The sequence below is a fragment of the Tachysurus fulvidraco genome, chromosome 2, assembly GCF_022655615.1.
Source record: "Tachysurus fulvidraco isolate hzauxx_2018 chromosome 2, HZAU_PFXX_2.0, whole genome shotgun sequence".
In the NCBI taxonomy this organism is placed as follows: Eukaryota; Metazoa; Chordata; class Actinopteri; order Siluriformes; family Bagridae; genus Tachysurus; species Tachysurus fulvidraco.
Window position 1 is genome coordinate 38,565,717 of NC_062519.1, and position 27,831 is coordinate 38,593,547.

Below are 27,831 nucleotides of genomic sequence, written 5' to 3' on the forward strand. Positions count from 1 at the left end.
TTATACAAAAGTCAGAGAGATGAAATCCAGCAGTTTAGCAAGTCACTCGTTTTAAATCATGCGCAGCTATTTCCCTCACTTTACACAACCGTCCAAGATCCGCTGGCTGCCAAATGTACCAAAATGCAGTCATTCCTGGCTAGCGCTGATAAACACCCTCCAATAATGTCATCATGAGTCAAATTTCCTAAAACATACCATGTGCGACTCTCTTCCCACCCGCCTTTCAGACAGCTAGAACTGTGCTTAATGCCGCTCCTTTGAAAAATGTCAATGGGGTCAGTGGAGAAGCACATTAGCATCGGCCCCCCCGGCCTTTCTCCTGGAGTCATTAGCGTTCCTCCGGCCACCTGTCTGTGCCCCAGGGCTGACTCGGGGTGAACGGCCAATCGTTTCACCTCTCGTGCCCTTCAAAGGCCTTGACGGAAGAAACAGGAGCTTGGCGTGTGCCCTCCTGGACTCTTACAATTCGTTAAGAAATACCTCTTAAAAAAAAAAAAAGTGTTTAAACACATGAGCTCTGGTCCTTCACGGATCAGTGGGTCTGCAGTGCATCATTCGTAGCCAAGCTTGCACTAGAATCCACTGACCTATGAACTCTCAGGCTTTGGTTTTTCTGAGTCAATATAAATATGGACTTCTTGCACAATAAAATAGTAAATGCTGCTTATTATTAAGACGTCGCCACACTAAACATCTGCCTTGCTGAAAACTGTACCGGCAGAGCATTTGGTCATAAAATTGTAAAATTATACAATTTTATTATTAAATGTAATTATAAAATTGTTTAGTTAGGTCTTCCAAGAAATGGTGAGCAATCAAAAAAAAAAAAAAAACCCTGGTCAGCTAATAAACTGGTGCAGTTGTAGAGATAGAAAAGAACACCTACTAGAATTTTGTACACATTTGACTGCTGTAAATGAATAAAAACGAACCATGGCGCTCGAACAAGGAGTGAAAAAAAAAATAAAAGGACATACTGACAAACTGAATTATTAAGAAATAGTGAGGCGTAAAAAAGCTCAAGTGGCTGTAAGAACCGCAGGGAAAGGCACAGTGTGTAAACCCGGGACTGACATCAGTATACTGGCATAAGTAATCCTGGCACACCCGTGTTCCCTGGCATTGAGCCGTTTCTGGGCTCTTCTTCAAGAGCAATAAAGTTTGTAAAGATTTAGGGCTGACACTTGGAGGTATCAGCATGCAAGGTTTCCACGGATGGAGGATACACCAGTGTGACCCTGGTGTGCCTCCAGCTTCCTGCCAAGGGGATTTGTGTCTGATGTGGACTTGAAACATTGCCCTGATCTGTCTCTCTGTCCTCCATCAGGAGCTAAAAGCCATCTAACTCCTTGATTTCATAAACGTGAGAGCGTCGGAGAGCGTGCCAATAGACGCAGCTAGTCTATTACTCCAGGAGGTATTCTGGGAAAACGTTAAAAACGTGGGAATCGAGTCTTCTTCATCCAGCGATTAGTGACTACGTCGTTCTTCATGGTGTGGATGAGCAGAAGAATGAGTTATTTCAGTGTGTGTTAATTAAATATGCTTACTTTTAAGCCTGGGAGATTTGGACTGCGCTGCACTTCATTACCAAACAACATTCAGTAATCGGGTCTATAAACAATCTCCTTTACATATTTAATTACGCCAAGCCTTCTCTCACAGTATCTTTGTCCGCAGTGCTTTTTCAAGCTCGTTTATTGATTTATATCATAACATACCAGAAAGATGATCTGTATTTACACTCTGAATCTTTCGAGTACGCTTCAGCGAGCTTCTTAAGTGCATGCGGGTGTGATGGTCAAGTGTTGACAACCTTCAGGGCAGGTAGTGTACATTTAGTGACTTAATAAACAAGCTGGTGGCTACAGTAATAAAACCTCCCTGAGACAGGCCAAGGAATAAACCCTGAATGCCTCTGGTTTGTTTGAGGACACTGAAGAGTGAGGTTATAATTTATTAGATACAAGTGTGGAAGAGTGAAGACGAAGTACTAAGTGTAGAATGTAAATAGTGAGGATTAGCATGCAGCAATCAGCAGTTCTGAGGCACAAATAAAACGAAGTGTGAATAACAGTGGAATATTTCCAGATAACCGAGATAAACCCCCGAATGCTTTTTTCGCTTGAAATCTGTCTATTTTCAAAAGCATGAGCACAAACAAGCACAGGACTGTTTGCTCCTGGCAGGCTTGACATTTACAGAAGCATTGCTAGAAGCACCGAGACACAAGATCGTCAGTGATGTGGGCAGACACATGGCGAGTCCTAAAAGAAACCGAGTACAATGGTAAGCCATATCAAAGTGCTCGAACGACACCCTGCCACCGGATCTCGCTGCTCCACTTTCCACCCACACACAGTGTCACAGAGATACAGATCTGCCCGCTTCCTCAACGAGGGTGAAAAAACCCACAAACTTCAAACATGCAGAGGCATCCTGGTGGACCCGGCGCTGGCTCAGCTGGAGAAAGACGATCAAATAAAGCACATGCCGAGCAGACGGCCTCCTCCTTCTCCGGCATGTTTTCCAGAGAAGGAACAGATGAGGAAAGGCTGGAAGCAGCAGGCCATAACTACCTCCCTCAAGAAGTCTAAAGCAGGTGAAAGCCTCCAAGTGCCCATACACGCCCGGGGCTGGGAATGTGTACAACCTTCTTTTGTGTCCCCCATGAAACGGAGTGAGGCAGGCTAGTGAACACAAGCATACGTACTCGAGAGGGGGCGAAAAAAAATTCCTGGCTGAATCAGAGGCAGTGTGCCTACAATATGGGGAAGCAAATACTTAAGGAAGGTATGAGCTGTGAATGCTGATGAAGCTCCTTTATAAGGCAGGAATGCTCAGAGGATCGCAGTGGGCACACTATGGGTGACTCATTTAAAGTTTGTGTTCAACATCATTTACATTTACAGCATTTGGCAGATGCCCTTATCATCCAGAGCAATGTACAAAAGTGCTTAAGTCTCTGTTATCGGATACATGAACTCTGGTTCACTCGTCTACAGACTTAAGATACCGTGATCCTAAAACACTGTTAAATATAACACACACATACAACAAACAGAAGAAAGTCCTAGTTTAAGTGTTTCCTGAATAAGTAGTTCTTCAACCGCTGTTTTAAAATAGCCAGTGACTCAGCTGTCCGGACCCCTAGAGGAAGTTCATTCCACCACCTTGGTGCCAGATCAGAAAAGAGTCTTGTAGTATACTTGCCTCTTACCCCGAGAGATGGTGGGACCAGTTAAGCAGTGCTGGTAGATCTAAGGGTGCGAGGCGCAATGCGAGGACTGAGGAGGGCTTTGAGGTAAGAGGGAGCTGGTCGGTTTTTGGCTTTGTAGGCAAGCATCAGTGTTTTGAATCTGATGTGTACAGCTACCGGTAGCCGGTGGAGGGATCACAGCAGCGCGGTGGTGTGTGAGAACTTAGGCAGGTTGAAAACAAGCCGTGCAGCTGCATTTCGGATCATTTACAGAGGACGAATTGCGTTCATAAGTAGACCTGCCAGCATTGAGGTGCAGCAGTCCAGTTGAGATGACAAGAGACTGAACAAGTACCTGAGCAGCCTGTGTGGACAAAAATGGCCAAATCCTTCTAATGTTGTAGAGAAGGAACCGACATGAGTGTGTCACATTAGCAACATGAAAGGAAAAGGACCGTTCAGTGTCCATGGTTAGTCCAAGGTTACGAGCTATGGCTGAAGGGGAGATCAGATCGTTATTCAGAGATATTGCGAGATGATAAACATCAAGAACGAGTCTACACCATCTTACTGCATGATAGAATAAAGTAAAAAGAAAAAGCAAAGATGAAAAAAAGAGAAAAAAAACCTCACTGCCAAGAATCATTTAACATCCCAATTAATATCTAATTAACACATCAGACGCTTCTCGTTTGTAGCTGTATCTATTAAAAAACCTTCCATATATGCTAAAAACAGTCTATATATGCTAAACACTTTAAAATAGATATGCAGAGATAATGATACTGGCATCAGGTGTTGATCTGATACTATGTGATGTTAGAATAGTGTAGAAGAAATAGACTTCGTTAAAAGAAAAAGTTACGGCTTAGCAAATGTCTATCGAGTCGCAGAGAGACCTGTCTAGAACACGGTCATCCGATTCGGAAGACTTCTTTGAAACAACTAATCTGTGCTAAGTAACTGAAAATATCTACAAAAAAAAAGAAACTACAGCATCTTGATACAATAAAAGCAAACCGATAAACTGCCATAACACGTACAAACAGTATGCGGATGACCTGAACACGCAGACCGGTATCAGCGAGCGTAGGCGTTAAAAATGAACACAAGGTGATGTGCGCTGTTTGCGAGCTATTCAGAGCGTGGAGTAGTGGAACAAGAGTGCAGAGAAACTACCTGAACTGAGCACGTGCGCTTATCAGGGACTTCACTACATCGCTCGTGAGTCATGGCTCTTATTTTGATGCCACCTCATTCGCTGCTACTTTTTTCTCAAACATATATACAAGTTCAATGCTGGCAGCACTCAATAAAAAGTATTTTTTTTGTATATTTTTTAACACCTCTGAATAAGAAAATCCCGACCCGAGGTGCGCTGTGTGCCTGTGGGATTATTTCTGCTAAGGAAACATTCAGTGTCCTTACCGTCCTCGGTTTCTTGCCACACAATGCCCTCCAGGTTGACGCTTGTTCCAGGCTCGCAAGGCCCCAGGCACTCAGGCTCTGTGCTCAGCGCCACGTCGGACGTGTTGACTGCCACCGATCGCGTCCGCACCATCAGCTGCTCACACGGTGAGGCGATGTCGCTGTTTCCCACCGAGGCTAAAAGGTGGAGCGGAGGCGGGGCCGGCGTGGACACCGGAGACTCCATCTGCATAACCAGGGGGGAAAAAACGGTTAGTTAGAGAAGACAGTAAGTGGGTTAATAAAAAATGGACACAAAGAAAAGAAAAGCTAAGTATCTTAACATCCACAAGAGGAAATGAGACAAACAGCATGTGCAAGCCAAACTGTTCTCAAACAGAACAGAAGGCAAGGCTGTTTAATGCCTTACAAATGAAAATGGAAAGCCTTCCTGGGATTAAAAATGTGCAGCACAGAAACAGAAATAAAATGAAACGACTCAAGTACGAGGGAGGAAAACAAGGCGAGACGTTTAGGTGAGTTAACGTCTCAGGGGTTGGGTGGAATTCTGGCTCTGATAAGAGGAAAGCCATCAGGAGATCCACAGAGAGAAAAAAGGGCCTCATTCACCCTCACAGAAGTGCGATGGCGTAATTATCACGTCGGAGTGAGATCATAACAGCCTCAAAATTTCCATTGCTTTCTTAAAGCCTGGGCGCGAAACATGACGCTGAAGCGAAAATCTAATGTCGTCTTAACCGCTCGGTGATTTATGACCAGCGTGACTTGCCAGAGCAGTGGCTGGTGTGAGAACAGAGTCGTCACCCGGCTGCCAGATGCACGGCACTCGGAAACGAGGTCCTGCTGCAAATCCGCAACACTAGCTCCGTCGGACCCTAGCTCCTTCGTCCTGCCTTAGGGGAGATTTTCGGTCCAATTCGATGGCAGTGAAAATGTTTCACACGTTATGCTTAACAAATAAGCCTGACACTCCTTCAGGCAGTTAACACGTGGATTCTGTGCTTCACACCAGAAGCGTTGGTGCTGTCATAAACTCGTGGAATTCACAAATAAGAAAAGAACGGCCGATGCGGGGAAAATCATTAGATCTTTTTCTTTACAAAATCTGCATATCGGTAACAAACTTTTCAAGTCGCAGGAGACAACAGGAGCTTAATCACTGGACCTAACACTCGTACGGAAAAAAAGGTTATTTATTCTGATAAAAACAAAACAAAAAGGATGTTAAATATATCGTATGTAAAAGCCCTTGTATTTCATATCGCACTTTGGTTGCCAGATTAAGGCTGTAAAGATTACATCCAAAACAATTATCATCATCTGTGTCACGTAGCATCTCACTCTTCTGACCTACTGTATACAAGGTTCAACCTTATCGCTGTGTGTAAAAAGACTTCTTGAATATCTCACTATATACAGAGAAATTCTTATGCTACCTCCGTACAGTGCGGTCATAAAGTGTTGGAGTGGGAGATATTGATGATATTCGGTGCTTTGGATTGTTAACATAACATTGAAGATGGTGTACGTGTGGAACTGAGCTAAAGACTAAACGCTAACACTAAACGCTAACACCATGAGACAAACGTGACTCAAACTTGACTCGAAACTTCTGTGATAAACAGAAAGATTTTATTTTACTTGGTATCATGTGATATATTTATTACTGTTTCGTGACCGTTATCGTTCAAAAATATATTCGTCTACATGGGTGTCTAAATCTTTACACGAGTCCATCTATGTTCTTTGGGACAGGATATGCTTTTAGTGATTTTTATGCATCCACACATTCTGGAGTAAAGAATGAGAATTTAGATATATGGGGCTTTTTACACCTGGTCACTTCATGTGTTTTCTGTGATCAGATAGCTATCCGATGGTAAATAGACCAGGTCTAAATGCCCTCTGAAACGTTTTTGAGATGGATATAAATCCGATAGTTCGAACCCCTTCAGGAGGAGGTCTGGGACACATTTCAGATGAAACTGGACAGGTGTAAATGAATGTGGTTGTTCAAGCCACATACGTCAGCGCTATACTCCTCCTAAACGGAAGTACGTCACTCACGAGTGACTCACGAGTCAGGCATCGCTCCAGAAACAAACAGTAAATGCTGTTTTTGTAGCATAACCGTCTTAAGTTTATTAGTCTTCTTTTTGATTGCGTTCTGAAAACAGCATCCACCAAAGTGTGTTCCATTTCAATTACCCCGGAAATGAGGTAAAATATATTAGCATATTGGGCGGGAGTAGAAAGATCGGATCGATATCCGATTCACCTAGACGCATTTATGTGGCCTAATGTAAACGGAACAGTTTTAACAAATCTGATAGCTATCGGATCAGAGACAACACATGAAGTGACCAGGTGTAAAAAAGGCCCTTAGAGAAGCGCGAGGAAAACACAAAATCAATCGAATTAGATCCACGAGGACAAAAAAAAAAAAAAAAAAAAAGACGGCGTCTGAACCGAATCTGGATCCAGACGCTTCATTAGCACTAATTAACATGCGTCTTATCTCTGTTTCATCGCATGCATCACGAGCCGTGTGACCTTTATACCGTGATTTATGAGTTCACGGCACTCCGTTACTGAATGTCATGTTTACCTGCGATACGGCGAGCAAATCAATGACGCAACACGTGCTGAACTGAAAGAAATGAATCAAATAAAATAAACAACGAGCAAAATCGTCTGGTGAGAGATGTGTGACTTGTCCGTTGTTTCTGCTCCTAATATCCACCTCAGACAAAGACGACGCGATTTACAAAATCTGTAGAAGCAAAACAAAGAACAAACTCCACTCCTGACACTCAAGATTACATCATGCACCAGAGTGCAAAGAGGACTAGTTAAGTAGAAAGAGTTAACCCAGCAGAACTAGTTAAGCAGACTGAAACAACACATTTACGCTATTTGACAGAAACCCTGATCTTGAGTGATTTACATTTATCTTATTTATCCGGTTGAGAAATTGAGGATTATGGGTCTTGATCAGGGGCCCAGGAGTAACAGCATGGGATTCAAACTTACACCCTTCTAATCAGTAGTCCAAGACATTAACTTCAGAGCTACCACTTCTCCATAACACATAATACAACCAATTACGCTATATAACCAGATGTTATCAGTAGGCCAGGACGTGCGATTATGTGGTTTAGTAAGGATTTTAATTGACGATGTCGTCAGGAACGGAAAGTGAGGCAGCCAGAAAACCGCTTGTATTACTTGACCAGTTTGAGCTGAGACTCAGTGGGAGTTCATTTAACATTTATAACGTGTGTGTGTGTGTGTGTGTGTGTGTGTGTGTTGAATTCGAGTGGTGTTTACACTGGATAAGGACAGTATCATAACTGATTCCATTTTCTGTAGTAATCGTATTAAATATCAGATGTTTTCCGAGCGCTTCGCTAAGTACGGATATGAAGACGGTGACTATGTGAAGACGTTTATTTCCTTTTGCCTTACAAGCTGTCGGTGCTGAATGTCTGGCCCGATGTTTCAGTTTATGCCCATGTAGCTCACCTGCTGGAAACTATATTTCCATTACAGCATTTGGCAGACAGCCTTATGTCTTATCTCTTATCCTGTGCATCTTGCAGAAGAGTGAAGTCTCTATCAATAAATATGTCCTGATACTGGATCACTGGGTCAGGGACTAAGTGTGTTAGACACTCAGATCAGTCCAAAACCCTGCTGGGGAGGTCATACATAAGACAGCACAAAAGACAACACCGAGACAACATTTACGTCAGATAATGATGTAAGCAGGAATTTTCAAGCCCTCACGTAGTTACAGATGAAACGAGTGTGACGCCAAACCGCTCTGTGTTCACGCATCCGTGGTTTAGACGCAGCTGCATCACATTTCGACCTTCGTTATAAAGTCAACGCGCTTCTCTGCTCAGCTAAACAGCACACGCGAAATGATAGTAACACACACTGACGCCTCAACACTCTGCATAGTGCTACACACACACATACACACACACTTCTGTTTCTGAACACAAATCACACCCTGCTCAATAGAGAGATCACCACTTCGTAGATACGGTGTATTAAATTATCTTTATCTGGAGATTTATTTACAAAAGTGAGTGAGTGAAGGCTAATGAGACGACGGCATGGAACAACTCGAAGATAGTGTGCAAAAAGAGAGCGAGAGAGAGCAGAGAGCGAAAGAGAGACAGCAGAGAGAGCAGAAAGAGAGAGACAGCAGGGAGCAGAGAGAGAGAGACAACAGGGAGAGATGAGAGACAGCAGAGAGCAGAGAGACAGTAGAGAGAGCAGAAAGAGAGAGATAGCAGAGAGAGCAGAAAGAGAGAGACAGCAGAGAGCCAGCGGAGAGAGCAGAAAGAGAGAGACAACAGGGAGAGAGCAGAAAGAGAGAGACAGCAGAGAGAGCAGAAAGAGAGAGACAGCAGAGAGAGCAGAAAGAGAGAGACAACAGGGAGACAAGAGAGCCAGCAGAGAGAGCAGAAAGAGAGAGACAACAGAGAGAGAGAAAAGAGACAGCAGAGAGAGACAACAGAGAGCAGAGAGACAGCAGAGAGAGCAGAAAGAGAGAGACAACAGAGAGAGAAGACAGACAGCAGAGAGAGCAGAAAGAGAGAGACAGCAGAGAGAGAAGACAGACAGCAGAGAGAGCAGAAAGAGAGAGACAGCAGAGAGAGAGCGACAGCAGAGAGCAGAAAGTGAAGAAAGAGCACAGAGAGAGCAGAACGAGCAGAGAGACAGCAGGTAGACAACAGAGAGCACAATGCGAGAGTGAGAGAAGACAGTGAAAGAGAACAGACAGACAGCAGAGAGAGGAGAGAGAGAGTGTGAGAGAGAGAGTGCAAAAAGAGTGAGAGAGCAGAGAGAGAAGAGACAGCAGAGAGAGAAGAGACAGCAGAGAGCGCTGCCTCCTTCGCTGATGGCATGAACAGGAGGACGTTCTTGGGTCGATGGTGAAACAGAAGAACAGAAGTTGTAGAAAACACTCTGCACATGGCAGCTGCACCCGCATACACTTAACACTTCAAAGCCTGACTCCATTTCACTCGCCGTGTAACATACAACGTGTCGAGAAGGATGTAAAGCAATCTGTCCTCAACAGGAGAAAAAACCCACCCAGCCCTGTAATGGCTACTGATCCATCAAACCGTGACATCTGTGCAGTTGATTTTTTTAAAAGACTTGAAGCAGAAACGTACACATGCCGACGCTTTCGCGCTTTATTTTTATCGCCGACATCCAGCTCGACGCCTTCCATTTCAGCCGACCGTTAAAAAGTCATTTCTTTCTTAATTGCCAATTTAAGTTTCGGTTCTATAAATAAAGCACTTCTACGAGACAGCTTCTTCTGGCAGACATGTTCTCTTTTCTTTAAACGCAAGGTGAAAACAAGGGCAACAATATGCACTTAGGGAACTGAATTACAGAGCCGTGCGTCAGTCGGCGGACGCATGCAGAGAATGTTTGAACCGGGCTGGGTGTGAAAACGGGATAGGAGGAGGGTGAGGTGTGACAACGCCACAAGTGAACGAGTGCCAGCTCTTCTTCTGGAACATTCAAGGATAAAAGCATGATTGTGAGCATCAGTTTCCCAGAGAAAAGCTCATTCAATGTCTGGGTTAGGGCTGGGCGATATGGCTGAAAACTGTATCACGATATCAGAGTTTCATATCGGGCGATATCGATAATTATTGATATTTTTTATGACCCATTTAAAATAAGGACCAGGAGAAAAATATTACATTTAAACATTTTTATTTTAATAAAACATTTTTATTTTTTCATCTTCCTCTGATCATAATCCCCTCAGTTATTAAGACAGAAATGTCAACAACCAAGAAAACTCAAATAATTAAAATGGAAACATAAGTCTAAAAAAACTGCCATACTGGCGAGCTGCCTTTTCCTCTTTTATTTACAATTTCCTCGCTCGATGTGGCTCATTTTCCTGCTTATCAGTCGCCGGTTACTGAAGAGGAATCCAGCAGACCAGCACGAGACGACGATATGGCGCAACCAAACGTGATACTGTTACATTACGTGTCACTCCCTACATTGCTAGGTTACCAGAGAGCGAGTGCCTATGTTCAGGCAACCAAACTTGCTTCGCAACCTCCGTTTCCCTCAGACGAAGAATAAAACATATAGAACACATTTTTTATTGATATCGATCACGTGTTTATCGTGATACATATCGTTATCGTTTTATCACCCAGCCCTAGTCTGGGTTAATTTTTTTTTTTTAAAGCTTCCTAAAATAAAGAAGGAAAAAAATACTCCTCATATACACACGTTTGCATTTCCATACGGTGTGTAGAGCCTGCTTTGCTACACACATTGATGCTTAAGCGATGTTTACTATGGACAGACTCAGACCCACGATTACACAATTTTCAACTGCAGAAATGAACACAAAATCAGGCAAACTCTGTGACAAACAGAAGCTTACAGTTTTTCAAAAATGACCAGATTTTTGGCAAATACGGGTGAACAAGAACAAAGCACCAAAATATTGTTAGAGCTTTTTTAATATCATGCAGAAATCTCTGAAAAGTACATCACAATTTATCGTTTTGACAGATGGTGATAATGCAGCAAATCAGCAAGGTGTAACATTATTTTATGAATAATTTTTTTGCATATGTTATTAAAAGGTTTATCTGTCCGGCTTTTATTGTTTGTTTCTGTAAAGGTTCCGTAGGATCACCGAAATGGTTTTGAGAACGGTGACAAGACCTTATTTATATCGCTCACTGTTAGTCACACACTTCACTGTCCAACCTACACACATTAACGCTATTCCAACATGTTAGCTGCCATTTAAACAAGAGGAGATTTGTGGGAATGGGACTGAGCGGCGCTACATGTTCTACAGTGCTGGACTGATCGTGGCGAGCATTACAAACATTGAACAGTGTGCTGTTTCTGAAGATTAACAAAAATCAGGAGACCTGGGAGAAAAAGCAGCTCGGGAGTGAAGCCTGAGAAGAACCGAATGCAAAGACCTATGTGTAATAGGAAAACCGACAGGCGAACAGACAGAGAGACAGACAGGCGGGCAGACAGAGAGACAGACAGGCAGGCAGAGATACAGGCAAATCAGGCGGGCAGACAATCAGGCAAGTCAGGCAGACAGTCAGACCGACAGGCAAGGCAGACAGACAGGCGGGTGGGCAGACAGACAGACAGGCGGGTGGGCAGACAGACAGACAGGCGGGTGGGTGGGCAGACAGACAGACAGACAGGCGGGTGGGCAGACAGACAGACAGACAGGCGGGTGGGCAGGCAGACAGACAGACGGGTGGGCAGACAGACAGACAGACAGACGGGTGGGCAGACAGACAGACAGACGGGTGGGCAGGCAGACAGACAGACGGGTGGGCAGGCAGACAGACAGGCAGGCAGACAGACTGACGGGCAGGAAAAGCAGAGCGAGCCACTGGATTATACCATTTCAATAAAATGACTTTTCCTGCAGAGCCACATGTTCCCCCGATCCCCAAGTCCCCGGCAACAGCATCTGTGTGTTTACCTGTTGCTAAGAGGACACAGATCCAACGTTTCCCACTAGACCTCTTCACAGGAAGTAATACTGAGTGAATCAAACAATAGCCTCCCCAGACCCCTGAGCTAAGCCGAAGCAGACAATCAGTGAATGAGACAGGGGATACACCGACGACACGCAATCGATCTGACCTAATAAACAGGAATAATGCAAATCAAAGCCAGGATGCTCTGTTTTTCATTTCTGGATCAATACTCATCTGATGATGATGATCCTTCCTTTAACAACGATCGCAGAAGGCTTACTGTCTGTGCGTTTCCCCGAGGTGGCGGTGTTCATTACTTTCCTTTAGATAATATTGTCATTGCTTCGCTGAGCTCGGTATTAAAAAAAAAACCTGCAGTAGAACAGAGCAGGAAAAATCTCCACTGATCTGATATAAACGCACACGTCACACAGCTCAATCTCTTGTACTACTGCTTATCTTATAAACATCGGCCAAGATGATGCTGTTTCGGCGTTCTCTTGGTGGACTGATGATTTCTTGCAATCGTACATTTCCGTTTATGGTTAAACAAACCATGTACCAGAGGGTGAACGTCATAGGACTGTACTCCAGCCAAGAGGAGAGCAGGATGAGGAGCGTTCATACCTATACAAAGGTTTGGGGTCTGCACACAATCAATGACGTTAAACGTTACTGAGGTTGGCTTGGTGTTTGTTCGAACGAACGGCATCCAGTTTCAGTAAACAGCAGCTGATAGAGACGAGGATACGTAGTAATCGAGTAGTTAAGGGCCTTGCTCAGGGGCCCCAACAGTGGTAGCTTGGTGGACCTGGGATTTGAAATCGGTAGTACAAACTGTAACCACAAGGCTACCACAACCTCAGATAGCAAGCTAGCATTAAATACACGCTTGTAGCTCAGAACGAGTAGTTAAACCTAATTAAAAAAAATAAAATAAATAATTTTGTTTCATTTCTAGGGTTAGTACTAGAGTAGAAGTAAAGGTTTTTACTAGCTGTTTACTAGCTCACATCTTCCCCGATACAGAAAAACAATAACAGCTTCATCAGAACAGATAACAGCAATGACTCGCACTACTTCGATTACTTTAGCGCATTTACAACCAAGTGCTTATTAATCTACAAAACCAAACGCTTTCCCTTTTAAGCGGAAAAAAAAAAAGAAAAGAAAAAAAAAGAGGAACCGTGCGCTAAGGCTCACTTCTGCCTTTTCAAACGAGGTGAGTAAAGGGTGACAGACGTGACGATTACGCTGAGGCTAGGAAAAGGCTCGCTCAAGCAATGCTGGAATCCAACCTAACCATTTGTTCAGTGAGAATAAAAAGCTGAGATGCCAAGTGTTTTCTCTGAGGTGTTTTATTGTGTTGAAATGCAGTACACAGAGTGCTGAAGCTTCAGGACTTGTTCTTACTCTGATACGGGTTGCAAACCGAACAAGCGATGCGAAGCCTCACGATGATTAACAGCGGCCTAATTGACGTCTCGTGCCTATCGATCGTTCCACTGTAATATACTTGCGAATCATATAGCGATAGAAGAATTAAACCGGCTTAAAGCATATAAAAAAAACAAAGAATTATTAGTTTTCCTCGAGAAGAGATCGAGTTAATCAGTCGATCTAAGTATCCTTCTGAAAATAAAACAACAGAAGCCGAAAGTGATAAATGAGTGTGTGTGTGACAGAGAAGGAAGCTGAGCATGGGTGTAGAAAGCTGTCAGGACATGTCTTTATGGAGTAACAGGTCAGCTCTACTTCACTGCTCAGTTGTGCTGGTCAGATTACTCAGCTCGAGTGTTTCCAAAAAAAAAAAACAAAAAAAACAAAAAACAAAAAAAAAAAAGGTCCTGCACTAGGGTATATGTTCTGCTCTCTTTTCTTTAACAAGAGGCATTGCTAAGACAAGATGATATTCAATCAGTCATGAAAATCTGATACAGTCAATAATGCTGCACTCGCTCCCTCTCCGGTCTCCACTCGCCCTCTCCTGTCTCTTGCCCGTCTCTGCTCGCTCTCCCTCTCCTGTCTCTCGCCCGTCTCTGCTCGCGCTCCCTCTCCTGAGTCTCGCCCGTCTCTGCTCGCTCTCCCTCTCCTGTGTCTCGCCCGTCTCTGCTCGCTCTCCCTCTCCTGTCTCTCGCCCGTCTCTGCTCGCGCTCCCTTCTCCTGTCTCTCGCCAGTCTCTGCTCGCTCTCCCTCTCCTGTGTCTCGCCCGTCTCTGCTCGCTCTCCCTCTCCTGTGTCTCGCCCGTCTCTGCTCGCTCTCCCTCTCCTGTGTCTCGCCCGTCTCTGCTCGCTCTCCCTCTCCTGTCTCTCGCCCGTCTCTGCTCGCTCTCCCTCTCCTGTCTCTCGCCCGTCTCTGCTCGCTCTCCCTCTCCTGTCTCTCGCCCGTCTCTGCTCGCTCTCCCTCTCTAGTCTTTGTCTCTTACGAACAATTCCACAAACTCTCCGCCTCAGTGGCCTCTTCAATTAGTTGTCCAACTACTGCTTCGAGATCGTTTTAATATTCATCTATATTTTTAATGAATAAAACATCTCGCATACAAAGTTCACTGTATACAGCATGTATGTGGAAGAGGGCAGAAAGCGCAGTCCTCTGACCAAGTGAACTGCATCACAGGGCAGATTAACACACACGAAGAAATCCCATATTAACCCCTGACCTTTATTCTATTATACAACAGCTCACATGGGGAAAAATACTAATGGAGTCAGTTGAAAGTGGAATTAGGGATGTGTGAAAATCATGATTTCTTCTACGATGTAATCCAACAGTGCAGGACGTCGTACCGCATGACGTCCTATACACACCTGAGGGTAAGGGGGGGAGAGAAGGCCAGAAAACTGTCCTGAAACAAAGCCGATACGATGTACTGAATATTACATTCTAAAAATAGCTACTAATAACAGCAAATGGACTAAAATATCTGAAATAAATAAAGAAATGTATTCAGAGCGTGTGAGTCACGGCTGCACGCTCAGCCTGCCTCCAAAACGGAGTTGTGTTTCACACTGAGTTTATCACGACACGCTTCCTCCACACTAGAACACTGACACGTTATTTAACCAGTTCTTACTGTAGCTGCATTTAGCGTTAACATCTTTAATCGTGAAGAAATAGTCTTTTCCCTGTAATAACATCTAATAAGAAGAGATCCATTTAACTGATTTTACAATATTAAAAACTTGGTACAGTTTTTTTTTATTTTATCGATTTATTTACAGTGAATCTGCAGCGTTAAATTGTTTTAGAATTATTAAACACGTCACTGAAAAATACCTCGTGTCCTGATTCGCCGCAATATTGTTATCATAGTTATATCACCAGCCTCACTGTGCTCTTAGACACCAAGATACAGTGTGAGGAAACTTTCACTCGTGTTGTTTTATCCTTTCCGAGCAAGACTTGCAGAGCATGCGATAATAACATTTGACGAATCGGTGACGAACACAGTGTTCGAAATAAAGGTGTTAAAATAAAGAAACGTCACTTTTATGGATTTTACTCGATTGCGAGTGTATAGTAATTACAAAAACAAAACAAAAAAACACACACATTCACAAAACTTTCCATTGTAAAGGCATCAAGTTACAGCTTTAGCTCTGCACCGACACTGGAGACTCCTTCCAAGTGTATGAAATAAAAGGCTCCTGAGTGAAATCACCACTGTATCAAAGAGCTTGTGTGCTTTGAGTGTGTTTATGTGGTGCCTCAGTCATACCAGTCTATGTGCATGTTGTCATGAAAAGAAAAAAAGATCTTCAAAAACTGTAGAATGTTATTTAAAAAAAAAAGTGAATCGTGCGTGTACGTGTTTGTCGTATGTACGTGTGTGTATGTGCGTCACAAACACTAACGACTAACATTGTGGCCATCCTTAAAAATATTCTTGTTTGCCGTAACCCGACCAACCCTGTCAATTTAGGACCGACTCAATTATTATTATTATTTTTTGCTTTAAGTCCGACCGACTTGCCGGTTGTAAATTTGCGTTAAGACCGACCATTTATTTTTTTACTCTTTAAACAACTAATACAAAAGCAATAAAATAATATTAACGGGTTCGGGCACCATAATACATCTAAAAAATGCATCAAAACAGCTCGACACCGCTTTAACTTGGCATGAAGTTCTGGAAAAACTGTGATGATGTGATGATGCGCCCGAAGGCACGGGTTGAAGACCCAGTCAGTGACGTCACGATATGCTAATTTGTTTAAAGTCATACCGACGTAATCACCATCATCAAAATTGTACTTTTTACGTTGAAACTTGAAAATCTAAGATATAGACCTACCTACCGACCCTTTATTTATTTATTTATTTTTAAACTGTTACTGCAAACCAAAATATTTTTAAAATGGCCGGATGGATAATTTCCTCTATGTTCTAGATCGTCGAGGTCACAAAAAGACAAATTTTCTGAGACTTCTAAGGATATTTACATCGGAGCAAGAAGCTACTTGCGGTCTTCTGTAACGAAAGCAAAATCTGTTCGCCGATCTTAAGTACAGTGTATGTAGGGAAATGTCGTGCGAGAACTAGGGCTGGGTGATATGGCTGAAAACTGTATCACGATATCAGTCTTTCATATCGGTCGATAGCGATAATTATTGATTTTATGACCCGTTTAAAATAAGGACCAGGAGAAAAATCTATCACATTTAAGCATTTTTATTTGAAACTTAACCTTCCTCTGATCAGAATCCCCTCAGTTATTAAGACAGAAATGTCAACAATCAGGAAAACTCAAATAATTATAAAGTAAACATAAGTCTAAAGTCACAATGAACACTTAACAATTATCTCCTAAGATTTAAGGTGCAAAATGAAAGAAAATGTAAGAAATGCTTAATAAAGTGTAATAAAATAGTGCAAAAGTGTTAAATATAAACATAGAGAAACGGTCTTGCCTAATTTGCAGACGACATTGGTGTGACTACGGTCAGACTTATAATATCCAAAAAACTGCCACACTGGTGAGCTGACTTTTCCTCTTTTATTTACAATTTCCTCGCTCGCTGCGGCTCATTTTCTGCTTATCAGTCGCCGGTTACTGAAGAGGAATCCAGCAGACCAGCACGAGACGACGATATGGCACAACCAAACATCATACTGTTACATGATTGGCTGTTAGTGTGTCACTCCCTACGTTGCTAGGTTACCAGAGAGCGAGTGCCTTTGTTAATGCAACCAAACTTGCTTCGCGACCTCTGATTTCTTCTGACGAAGAATAAAAACTATCGGACGTTGTATCGAACACATTTTTTTTTATTCGTATCGATCACGTGTCTATCGCAATACATATCGTTATCGTTTTATCGCCCAGCCCTAGCAAGAAGACTATCTGTATCACTCAGCTCTAAGAACAAATCGTTACCAGTTCTTTCCTCTTGAATCATGAATCATGAAGCTCTAGCAGGAAGATAATTGCCTGTAAGCAGCATCTTAAACCAACAAGAGCTTGAAGACGAACTGCTGCCGCTGCTTCTTTTAATGTGTTATTACTCAAGATACCCAGGCAGAAGAGGTAAAAACCGTGTGATCCACCCAAAGCTCTTTTTTTATACAGCGTGGTTCATGTGGCAATAGAAATATTCCTGTTTTCGGGCTCAATTGAGCAAAACGTCATGATGGTTATCGTAATTGTTCCACCAGATAAGCTTTCCTATTAGAAATGCGCTCTGTGCATCACTTAACGTCGGAACAAAAGCCATTCAGCCTCGAGCATAAAGAACACGATTAATCCATCATCCTCTGGGCGTCACACGAGTTTCAGATCCGGTACGGTGATCTTACTCAGTAATTTGTTAATATCCATACAGTGCTGCGGATGAATAATACACACGGTGACGTTAGAAATTAGTTTTCTGATGAATGGATTTTTCCACATTATGCAGTTTTACAAATCTCGTCTGTTTCTTCGTCCTCTGCTCTCGTTGGTGTCGGAGGTTTGTTCCTCCTCCTGGGATACTAAATGGTCCATTATCATGTCAGCTTCACTGGTGCAGATGCATCAATCATCAGAGAGAAAACAAACACGCAGAGTTTTTTTTTGTTCTGTACCTAAGGGGGATGTTCGTGGTGTTGACCTGCACAGAGTGGAATGGATAAGCTGTTTCCAATTTGCTAACTCGAACGGTCGTGACTGACTCGCATATTCCTTAAAGTAAAGATCTTTTACAGCCTGGCTTTCACCCAGCAGGTGCCTGAAGAGCCTTCCTCCATCTCAGGTCTATCTGAACCATCCCCCACCCCTCCCCTCTGTGCGTGTGTGTGTGTGTGTGTGTGTGTGTGTGTGTGTGTGTGTGTAAGTGTGTGTGTGTCTCTCTCCCTCTGTCTCTCTCTCTGTGCCTGTCTCTCTCTCTCTGTGTGCGAATGTGTGTGTCTCTCTCTCTGTGTGAGTGTCTCTCTCCCTCTGTGTGTGTGTGTCTCTCTCTCTCTCTCTGTCCTTGTCTCTCCCTCCCTGTGTGTGTGTGTCTCTCGCTCTCCCCGTCTGTCTCTCTCTCTCTCTCTCTCTGTCTCTCTCCCTCCCTGTGTGGCTCTCTGCAGCTGGCCGGCATTCCCTGTATTGTTCACTGCCTCAGGGAGGCAAGGCACAGGGGAGGACTGAGGCCCCTGAACTGCCCTCCTTTCTTCAAGCCCAAAGAGAAGACCTGCATTCCTCCTAGTTGCTGTCTGAGAATGAAAATGAGGAAAGGGGAGAGGAAGGGTGGAGGGAGAGAGGGAGGTACACTGGCAGGTTTTTTTAGTGGAGGAAGGAAGACTACTTGAAGCTGCTCCTGCTTTTAGACTCGTTATTGTGTGTGTAAGTGTGTGTGTGTGTGTGTGTGTGTGTGTGTGTGTGTGTGTGTTTCAGTAGAAGATGCTTTCTCTGATTAAATTGGAATTTGTTCCATTTCCTGGTTCAAGCTTTAAAAATGGTTTGTGGATTTGCCATGCAAGCGAGGGGTTCGAAACCCAAAGACAAAGAAATAATCCAGATGTAATTCTGAGCAGTGACGCTCAGAGAGAAAGAGAGAGAGGGAGAGAGAGAGAGAGAGAGAGAGAGAGAGAGAGAGAGAGAGAGAGAGAGAGAGAGAGAGGGGAAAAGAGAGGAAACGCAGATGTAGTCCCGTACGCGAATAACAGCAGAAGTCCTAACACTCTGCCTGCTCCTAACATGGCATGACCGCTACTCACTCACACAACCGTATCTATTACAATAACAATCCGCATACTCGTCAAGGTCACGCTCCAGAGAGGAGGAGAGGAGAGGAGAAAAGAAGAGAGAAGGAGAATGAGGTGAGGAGAGATAGAAAGACCGAGAGGAGAGGAAAGCGAAAGAAGAGGAAGAGAAGAAGAGGCTGGACTAAGAGGAAATCCAGATAAGCATTTATAAAGTGTGGAGGATTTTTCTCCTGCTTTAGCCCTTTGCTCGCTCGTGCAATTTATCTTACAGAAATAGAGACACGTCGTAGATCTGCAGGCTTATTCTTCGACAGAGTGTAAACTCAGCAGGATTCTCTTCCACTACACAAACTCAAGACAAAATAATCCCTTTCAGTGCCAAATAAAACCTCTCAACATCACGAGTAAATAAACACTTACTAAATAATAGTAAATAAACACAGCTCCAACACCTTAAGTTTAAGGCTTGTTAACTAAGTACACAAAATCCCAAATTACATTTTTCCCTGGATAGGAGTTCTTTACTTTTCTTTTAAAAACTGTGAAATATTTTTATTTTTGTCCAAGAAATATTTTACACCTAAACATTAAACATCATTTTATTTGATAAAAAAAATAAAACAAACGGTTTATCCTTTTTCTCCCCTCATGCTATTCCAACGCTAACATTTCAAATAAAATTTAATAGAAGAAAGTCAAAATTTATTCAGTGTACAAATTTTCATTCGTTAAAAGAAGTGTACAGATTATAGATTAGAGCTATATAATGTCATTTTAATGTTATATCCTGGATACAATCATTTTATTTGTTGTATGTGTGAAAATCTAAAAAAAAAAATAAAAAAATATTTTTTTTTATAAATTAATTTTTTTTCTCGTATACAATTAAAATTGTTAAATACGTCTTTAAAAAAGACTTATGATGTATCATATCATGTATCTAAAAAAAAACACGCCCCTATAATATTTGTCATGCGCTCACCTATGAAAACATCGAGACGTTTATAATAATTTACATGTTAAAGGGTTAAATGACTAAATACATAAATATCTGATCACCACAAGTGTCAAACAAATCAAACAGTTATTAACGAGACAAACGAGTCATGTTATTTTGCCTGGAGGTCCATTTGACGAGGATAAAAACTGGCAATCGGTGTAATTTCTTTAAATTGGGTTTCCATGGAAACTGAGTCGAGGTAAAATAACTGCAGCTGGTCCTGTTTAAACAAACCTATCATAATTGACATGCTTTCTTTAGAGCAAGCTTAAAAAATGTCAGCGATGATTAATCACGATTATAACATACTGGGAAGATATAAATTTAAGACTACAAAAAATTTTGACTAAAAATAATAATAAATTAAATACAGCATTGATGTATAATCTGTTGGTCTGGGGGAAGTTATTTGTCCACTAATTGTTTAATTTACAGAGAATCCAGGCAAAATCGCAAGGATTGCAGATTTCCACCACGTTATAAAATCCTACTCTTAAGTCACCGATTTAAAAATCGTTGAGTCCTTCGATGTTCATACCGATTGAGCTGGAACATCTGTTCAGAACGTAATTACACCCGAATCACCAGACCTTTTTTTTAATGCCACATTATTAACTAAACAACCCGCCTTTTGTGTTTCTAGCCGTCCCTGCAGACCCGTGAACTATTTATAGATGCCATGCGTTTGCCGCTTCCTCTAAACAGAGGCGAGCCTCCGTGTGGGTGGTACAACCTCCAACAGACACAAACACGTGTGGAACGACAAGGAACTGCCCCCTCCACCCACTGCCCCCCTCCATGTGACCATCTCAAGTTTCTCGACCAACCAACACTCGCACCAAACTCCCGGTACGCTCACACCAGTTCTCTCTCACACACTCACACACACACACACACACACACACACAATTATATCGTTTCTTTACTTTATACGTACAGGCATGTGGGCTTCCATAAAAGGTTTTTTCATCATCGGGCATTAGATGAGATGCGATGAGATGGACGTGGTGTTGAAGTCGACCATTCTGAACGTGATGCATACACATCTGCCTACACCTTCAACTCTCAGCCCTTTCCTTTTTACCTGATCTTCATTATGACATGTCCGCAATTTTATTTTATTTTAGCCAGGGGGGAAAAGGCCTTGGAGACTCGTCAGTGCGAGTGCTAGTCTAAAGGCCACATCTGTCGGCTACACACCAAGCCTGCGATTGTTTGCCAGCTAATTTCACCAGACCACCCAGTAGCGCGTGCATCACCCCCTTGTGAACTTTTAACAACGCTTGAATTTGTTTAGGATATACTTTTCCTAAAGTAATAAGCTTTCAAACCGGCCTAATAAATGATCCACAACAGCTTCCACGCGTAATAAAGAGCGTTAGTGCATCGCTCCTTAAGGGGCGTCGTGTTACGCTCTTTTTTCTTTTCTTCGTTCGGCTCGGCAGCTTAAGCTCCTTTAGAAAAGCTTTTGTAAGATGAATTAAAGAGGCCCTGCGTTCAGAGAGCCGGAGAAAAAGAGGGCGGGGCCGAGCACAAGGGCCTACTTGATAAGTATTATCCATAGGAAATATAATCCTTTCATCCAGCTCTGGTAAGATTTACACAGCAGTGGAAGACTCAGCACACAGGGTTTTCGGGTGCGAGATCAACCAGAGAGAAGCAAATCGCAATAAAAAAAAATTCGTTAAAACAACAAAAAAACCAGGTTGTTTATTTATTATACTGCTCCAGTTTAAATTAGAGAAACCACGAGGGAGAAGCATAATTTAAGGCATTTATATAATTTGTTACTACATTTAATTGCAACAAAGGTTATACCGGTTTGTTTACATAAAATAATAAAAACGTAACTATTAAATAAAAATATAAATAAATGATACCTACATTAGAACAAAAGTGTGTTGTATTGGAATTCATCGTGATATCTGTGTTCTACATTAAAATACCCAGCTCAAAATAGCAAACACAGAGCATACAGGAGGCAAAAAGTTCATCTACTTGTCATGTTCTCTGAGTAATTACACTCAGTTCACTTTATTGTACAAATTTTCCTTCGAGTCTACAAAAGTCAACATGTTAGTTTGAAGCTAATCTGCATTCAATTGTTATAAAAACACTGATGCAAAAAATGGACTTATGGAATGGTAAACTACATATTATGCAACACTACATTACACTATACAATAGACTACACTACACTACACTATACAATAGACTACACTACATTACACTATACAATAGACTACACTACATTACACTATATAATAGACTACACTACATTACACTATACAATACACTACACTATACAATGGACTACACTACACTATACAATAGACTACACTACATTACACTATACAATACACTACACTATACAATACACTATACAATGGACTACACTACACTATACAATAGACTACACTACATTACACTATACAATACACTACACTATACAATACACTACACTACACTATACAATAGACTATACTACATTACACTATACAATAGACTACACTACATTACACTATACAATAGACTACACTACAGTAGTCTATTAGACTACACTACACTATACAATAGACTACATTACATTACACTATACAATAGACTACACTACATTACACTATACAATAGACTACACTACATTACACTATACAATACACTACACTATACAATTGACTACACTACAGTAGTCTATTAGACTACACTACACTATACAATACACTACATTACACTATACAATGGACTACACTACATTACACTATACAATACAGTACATTACACTATACAATACACTACACTACACTATAGACTACACTAAATTACACTATACAATACAGTACACTATACAATAGACTACACTACACTATACAATACACTACATTACACTATACAATAGACTACACCACAGTACACTACATTACACTATACAATACAGTACACTACATTACACTATACTACATTACACTATACAATACAATACACTACACAACACACTACATAATACTACACTACATTACACTATACAATACATTACATTACACTATACAATACACTACATTACACTATACAATAGACTACACTACATTACACTATACAATAGACTACACTACATTACACTATACAATACTACACTACATTACACTATACAATACTACACTACACTACACTACACTACACTACACTACACAATAGACTACACTACACTACACAATAGACTACACTACACAATACACTACATTACACTATACACTACAATACTACAATACAGTACACTACACTATACAATACACTACACTACACTACACTACACAATAGACCACACTACATTACACTATACCAGGGGTCGGCAACCCGCGGCTCCGGAGCCGCAAGTGGCTCTTTCATCCCTCTGCTGCGGCTCCCTGTAGATTTGTAAAATAAATATTAAATTTAAATTTATTTTGTTTTAGTTAGTTTTTATAAAAAAAAATGCAATTATAAATTCTAAAATTATGATGCTCTTGTAACATTAAAATAAACTGTGTTTAATTTTTTTGTCGCTCAAAATATGCGTCATAACTGCCGACTTGCGAAATCCGACACAGAAACAGACGCAGTTTTGGTTTGCTGCAGCCGACAAGTTAGAATTTTGGTCATTAAAATGAAGAGGACTCAATTACACATTGCACATTTTATTGGAAAGTAACCTTCAACCCAGCGTCTTTTTACTTAAGGTTAGTTCGAAAACCGTTTAAAATATTTTTGTTTGTCTGCAGAAATAAAATTTTGTTTACTCTGTAGCAGTTCATTGATTTCATACTGTAAATACAACACGCTACAGATTTTTCTGTACTTTCCATAAAGGTAAAAAACAATATATGCAGTTTTATCTTCATTTTAGAGGTCAAAAGGGTTTTGTGGCTCCCTGTGTTTTTTTTCTGTGGGAAACGGGTCCAAATGTCTCTTTGAGTGTTTAAGGTTGCCGACCCCTGCACTATACAATAGACTACACTACATTACACTATACAATAGACTACACTACATTTCACTATACAATACACTACATTACACTATACAATAGACTACACTACATTTCACTATACAATACACTACATTACACTATACAATAGACTACACTACATTTCACTATACAATACACTACATTTCACTATACAATAGACTACGCTACATTTCACTATACAATACACTACATTTCACTATACAATAGACTACACTACATTTCACTATACAATAGACTACACTACATTTCACTATACAATAGACTACACTACATTTCACTATACAATAGACTACACTACATTACACTATACAATACACAACACTACACTATACAATAGACTACACTACATTACACTATACAATAGACTACACTACACAATACACTACATTACACTATACAATAGACTACGCTACATTACACTATACAATACTACATTTTACTATACAATACAACATAAAATACTATAAATTATACAATACAAAACTACACTACATTACACTATACAATACTACATTATACTATAATATAATACAACACTATACTATACTATACACACACACACACACGAGAGGAAACTGGAGCACTCTTGAGGAAGCCCCAAAGCACAGCAAGAACAAGCTCCATACATTCGTAGGTGAAGGTGGGAATCCAAACCCCAACCCAACACCCTCGGGGGTGCAGGGCAAATGTGTTAATCAATAAACTAGTGAAGCCCCCATTGCCTGTTCAACCCTCACCAAAGAACATAGAAGTTCTTTTATGCCCCTTTTCCACCGAGGCAGTTTGAGTGCTGGTTCGGAGCCTAATTTTGAACCAGTTCTTTCTTTTTCGACACCCAAAGCACCGGTTCTGAACCAGGAAAAGTGGTTCTTAAGTAGCACCAAAACATTAATGGTCTAGACTTAAGAACCGCTTGAGTCAGAGGCTGTGGGTGGGGCTACTATTAGGTTAATGTACCTTTAGCATACTAAATGTTTAATACACATTTACTTTACATTATCAGCACACATCATAGTAGGTAGCTACATGCTAAGGCTAACTTTTCTGTGTTAATGATAAAATAATGTTATGTACTTTCTCGATTACAACCTCCGTTTTTACAGATTACATGGAGCTGCACAAACGAGTTGGATTCGCCGCGTCTGGATGCCAATGTAGGTTCACAAAGCCATGAGCATTAACAGTAAAGCAACATCTGCCATTGTTGTTGTGTTTGCCGCTGCTGCACTAACGTTGCTGGGAAACGTGACACGTATACAGTGACGTCACACTCGGCGCTGTGATGGCTCTCTAACCGGTGGAAAGGCAAACTGGTTCTTAGAAGGATCGCCAGTGGAACCAACTTTAAACCAGCACCGGCACCGGCTCTGAACCAGCACCCGGTTCTTTTTGGTGGAAAGGGGTATTAGAGGTCCTGTAGGTCACCGAGTCACACAGAATAATGAGAGCAGTTTAGCCTTTACAATTAAAACCAGATTACAATTCAATGCAACACAGAAACCCTATAAATCAATGAAATGTGAGATGAATTCAAAAAGAGAGAGAAAGATGTTCAGAGAGAGATCTTCTGAACAAACTTGGCAGGAAGCCTATATTCAGTCCTTAGACCTAATAAGCGAAGGTCAAGGACGAGAGAAGAAAACGGAATGAGCAGCTCGTTATAGCGAGCGTCTGTAAAATGATCTTGAAGACTTTTTTTTTTTAATGGAAGAAAACAAGCCTTTAAATCAGGGCTGTGCTTCCTATTCGTGTCTAATCACTGTGCCCTAAGTGAGACGTGCTGAGTAAGCTTCCTGCCACCTTCAATTCCTCCATCCATCAATCGCACCAGAATAACTCGCAGCATGCAAGTCTTCTCTGCTACGATCGCCTCGTCCTGTTTTTAAATTGGGACGGATTATAAAACTGCGAGGGGGGGGGAAGAAAACCGCCAGAGAAGCCGCCAGCCCGGACCGAATGCCTTTTCGACGAGAGAAATCTTTCACAATAGCATCTAATCTTCTTAAAGCAATCTTTCCTGCGACACTAACCTCATTAGTGAAAGAGTAATTCAATCCGCCGCACAAAGATGTCAAACACAGCAGCAGACTTGTTAACCTTCAGGCCTTTTCACTGCTCAACCATATGAACATGAACAGAGTTTTAAAAAAAGAAAAAAGGAAAAAAAATAAAAAGCAACAGAGATTTAGAGGAAGAGTGAAAAGTTTCTTTAACAAAAATGAGACAGTCTATAAATGACCACATCTGATCTAAAGGTCAGAACGTAAGCTGATCAAATAAAGGAAAATAAATCTCTCTGTCTGTATGTCTGTCTGGCGGTGGTGTGATATGAAATGTTAACAGCAGCCTGCAGCTAGATCACATGCCAGGGAGATTTCAGCTGTTTTTATAGAAGCTGTAGAAATGGTCTTGGGCCTGTTCCATAACACACCCTGAGATGAGACAAAAACGTGCCGAAGTGCATGCTTTGAATTCTGCGTCTATAATGAAACCGTGTGGTTTGAGCAAGCCGTCAGATTTAAAAATATCTCGAACTCGCTGCTCACATGATCGATTGTACCGACAGCTCCAGATATCTCCAGATAGGTTACACACCGAGGGCAAAAAGAGCTCATCGCACGCACCACGATGCGACCCTCAGCTTATGCCTTGTTACTATAGAACCAATAACTTATTCAAACAAGCACATTCATAAAAACCTGTGATCTGAGACTCAGCTGTCGATCATCTGCTCTGGGGAAAATTCAACCACTTCTGACCAGTCAGATTACATTCAACAGACGAATCTGATCAAACGTCTGGATTCCGACCCGGTTGCCGTACGCCGTTATGCCTTGGTTAGGCCATCCTTAAAAATATTCTTGTTTGTCATAACCCGACCGACCCTGTCAATTTAGGACCGACTCAAATTGTTTTTTTGCTTTGAGTCCGACCGACTTGCCGGTTGTAAGTTTGCGTTAAGACCGACCTATCTTTTTTTACTCTTCAAACAACTAATACAAAAGCAATAAAATAATATTAACGGGTTCGGGCACCATAATACATCTAAAAAAATTCATTAAAACAGCTCGACACCGCTTTAACTTGGCATGAAGTTCTGGAAAAACTGTCCAGCATCAAAATAAGGTTTATGATGATGCGCCCGAAGGCACGGGTTGAAGACCCAGTCAGTGATGTCACATATGCTAATTTGTTTAAAGTCATACCTACGTAATCACCATCATCAAAATTGTACTTTATTTTATATTTTTTTTACATTGAAATAGACCTACCTACAGACTCTTTTTTTTTTTTTTTTACTGTTACTGCAAACCAAAATATTTTTAAGGATGGCCTAAAGGTTTGGAAAGATTTCCAAAGATGTTTAAAGGTTAAAGCTAATTATAAACTTTAACAGTGCAGGAATCACACCTTTATATATTAAAAAAGAGAGAGAAAAAAACACTCAATCTCTACCCGAGTTATTTTTAAAGGTCATTACCCGTTTACTGAAAAGGGGAGCCGTGAA

The 27,831-nt window shown here is 41.5% G+C and overlaps 1 protein-coding gene across 4 annotated transcripts in view; it reads right to left on the minus strand.

Annotated features, from left to right (window-relative positions):
• LOC113646708 (zinc finger protein 609) overlaps positions 1 to 27,831 on the minus strand; it is a 58,266-nt gene that overhangs the window by 9,945 nt on the left and 20,490 nt on the right. For all 4 annotated transcript variants that reach the window (XM_027153132.2, XM_027153133.2, XM_027153130.2 and 1 more), the window contains exon 3: positions 4,631 to 4,856. In XM_027153132.2, the coding sequence (XP_027008933.2) occupies positions 4,631 to 4,856 (226 nt within the window). The remainder of the gene's footprint in view (positions 1 to 4,630; positions 4,857 to 27,831) is intronic.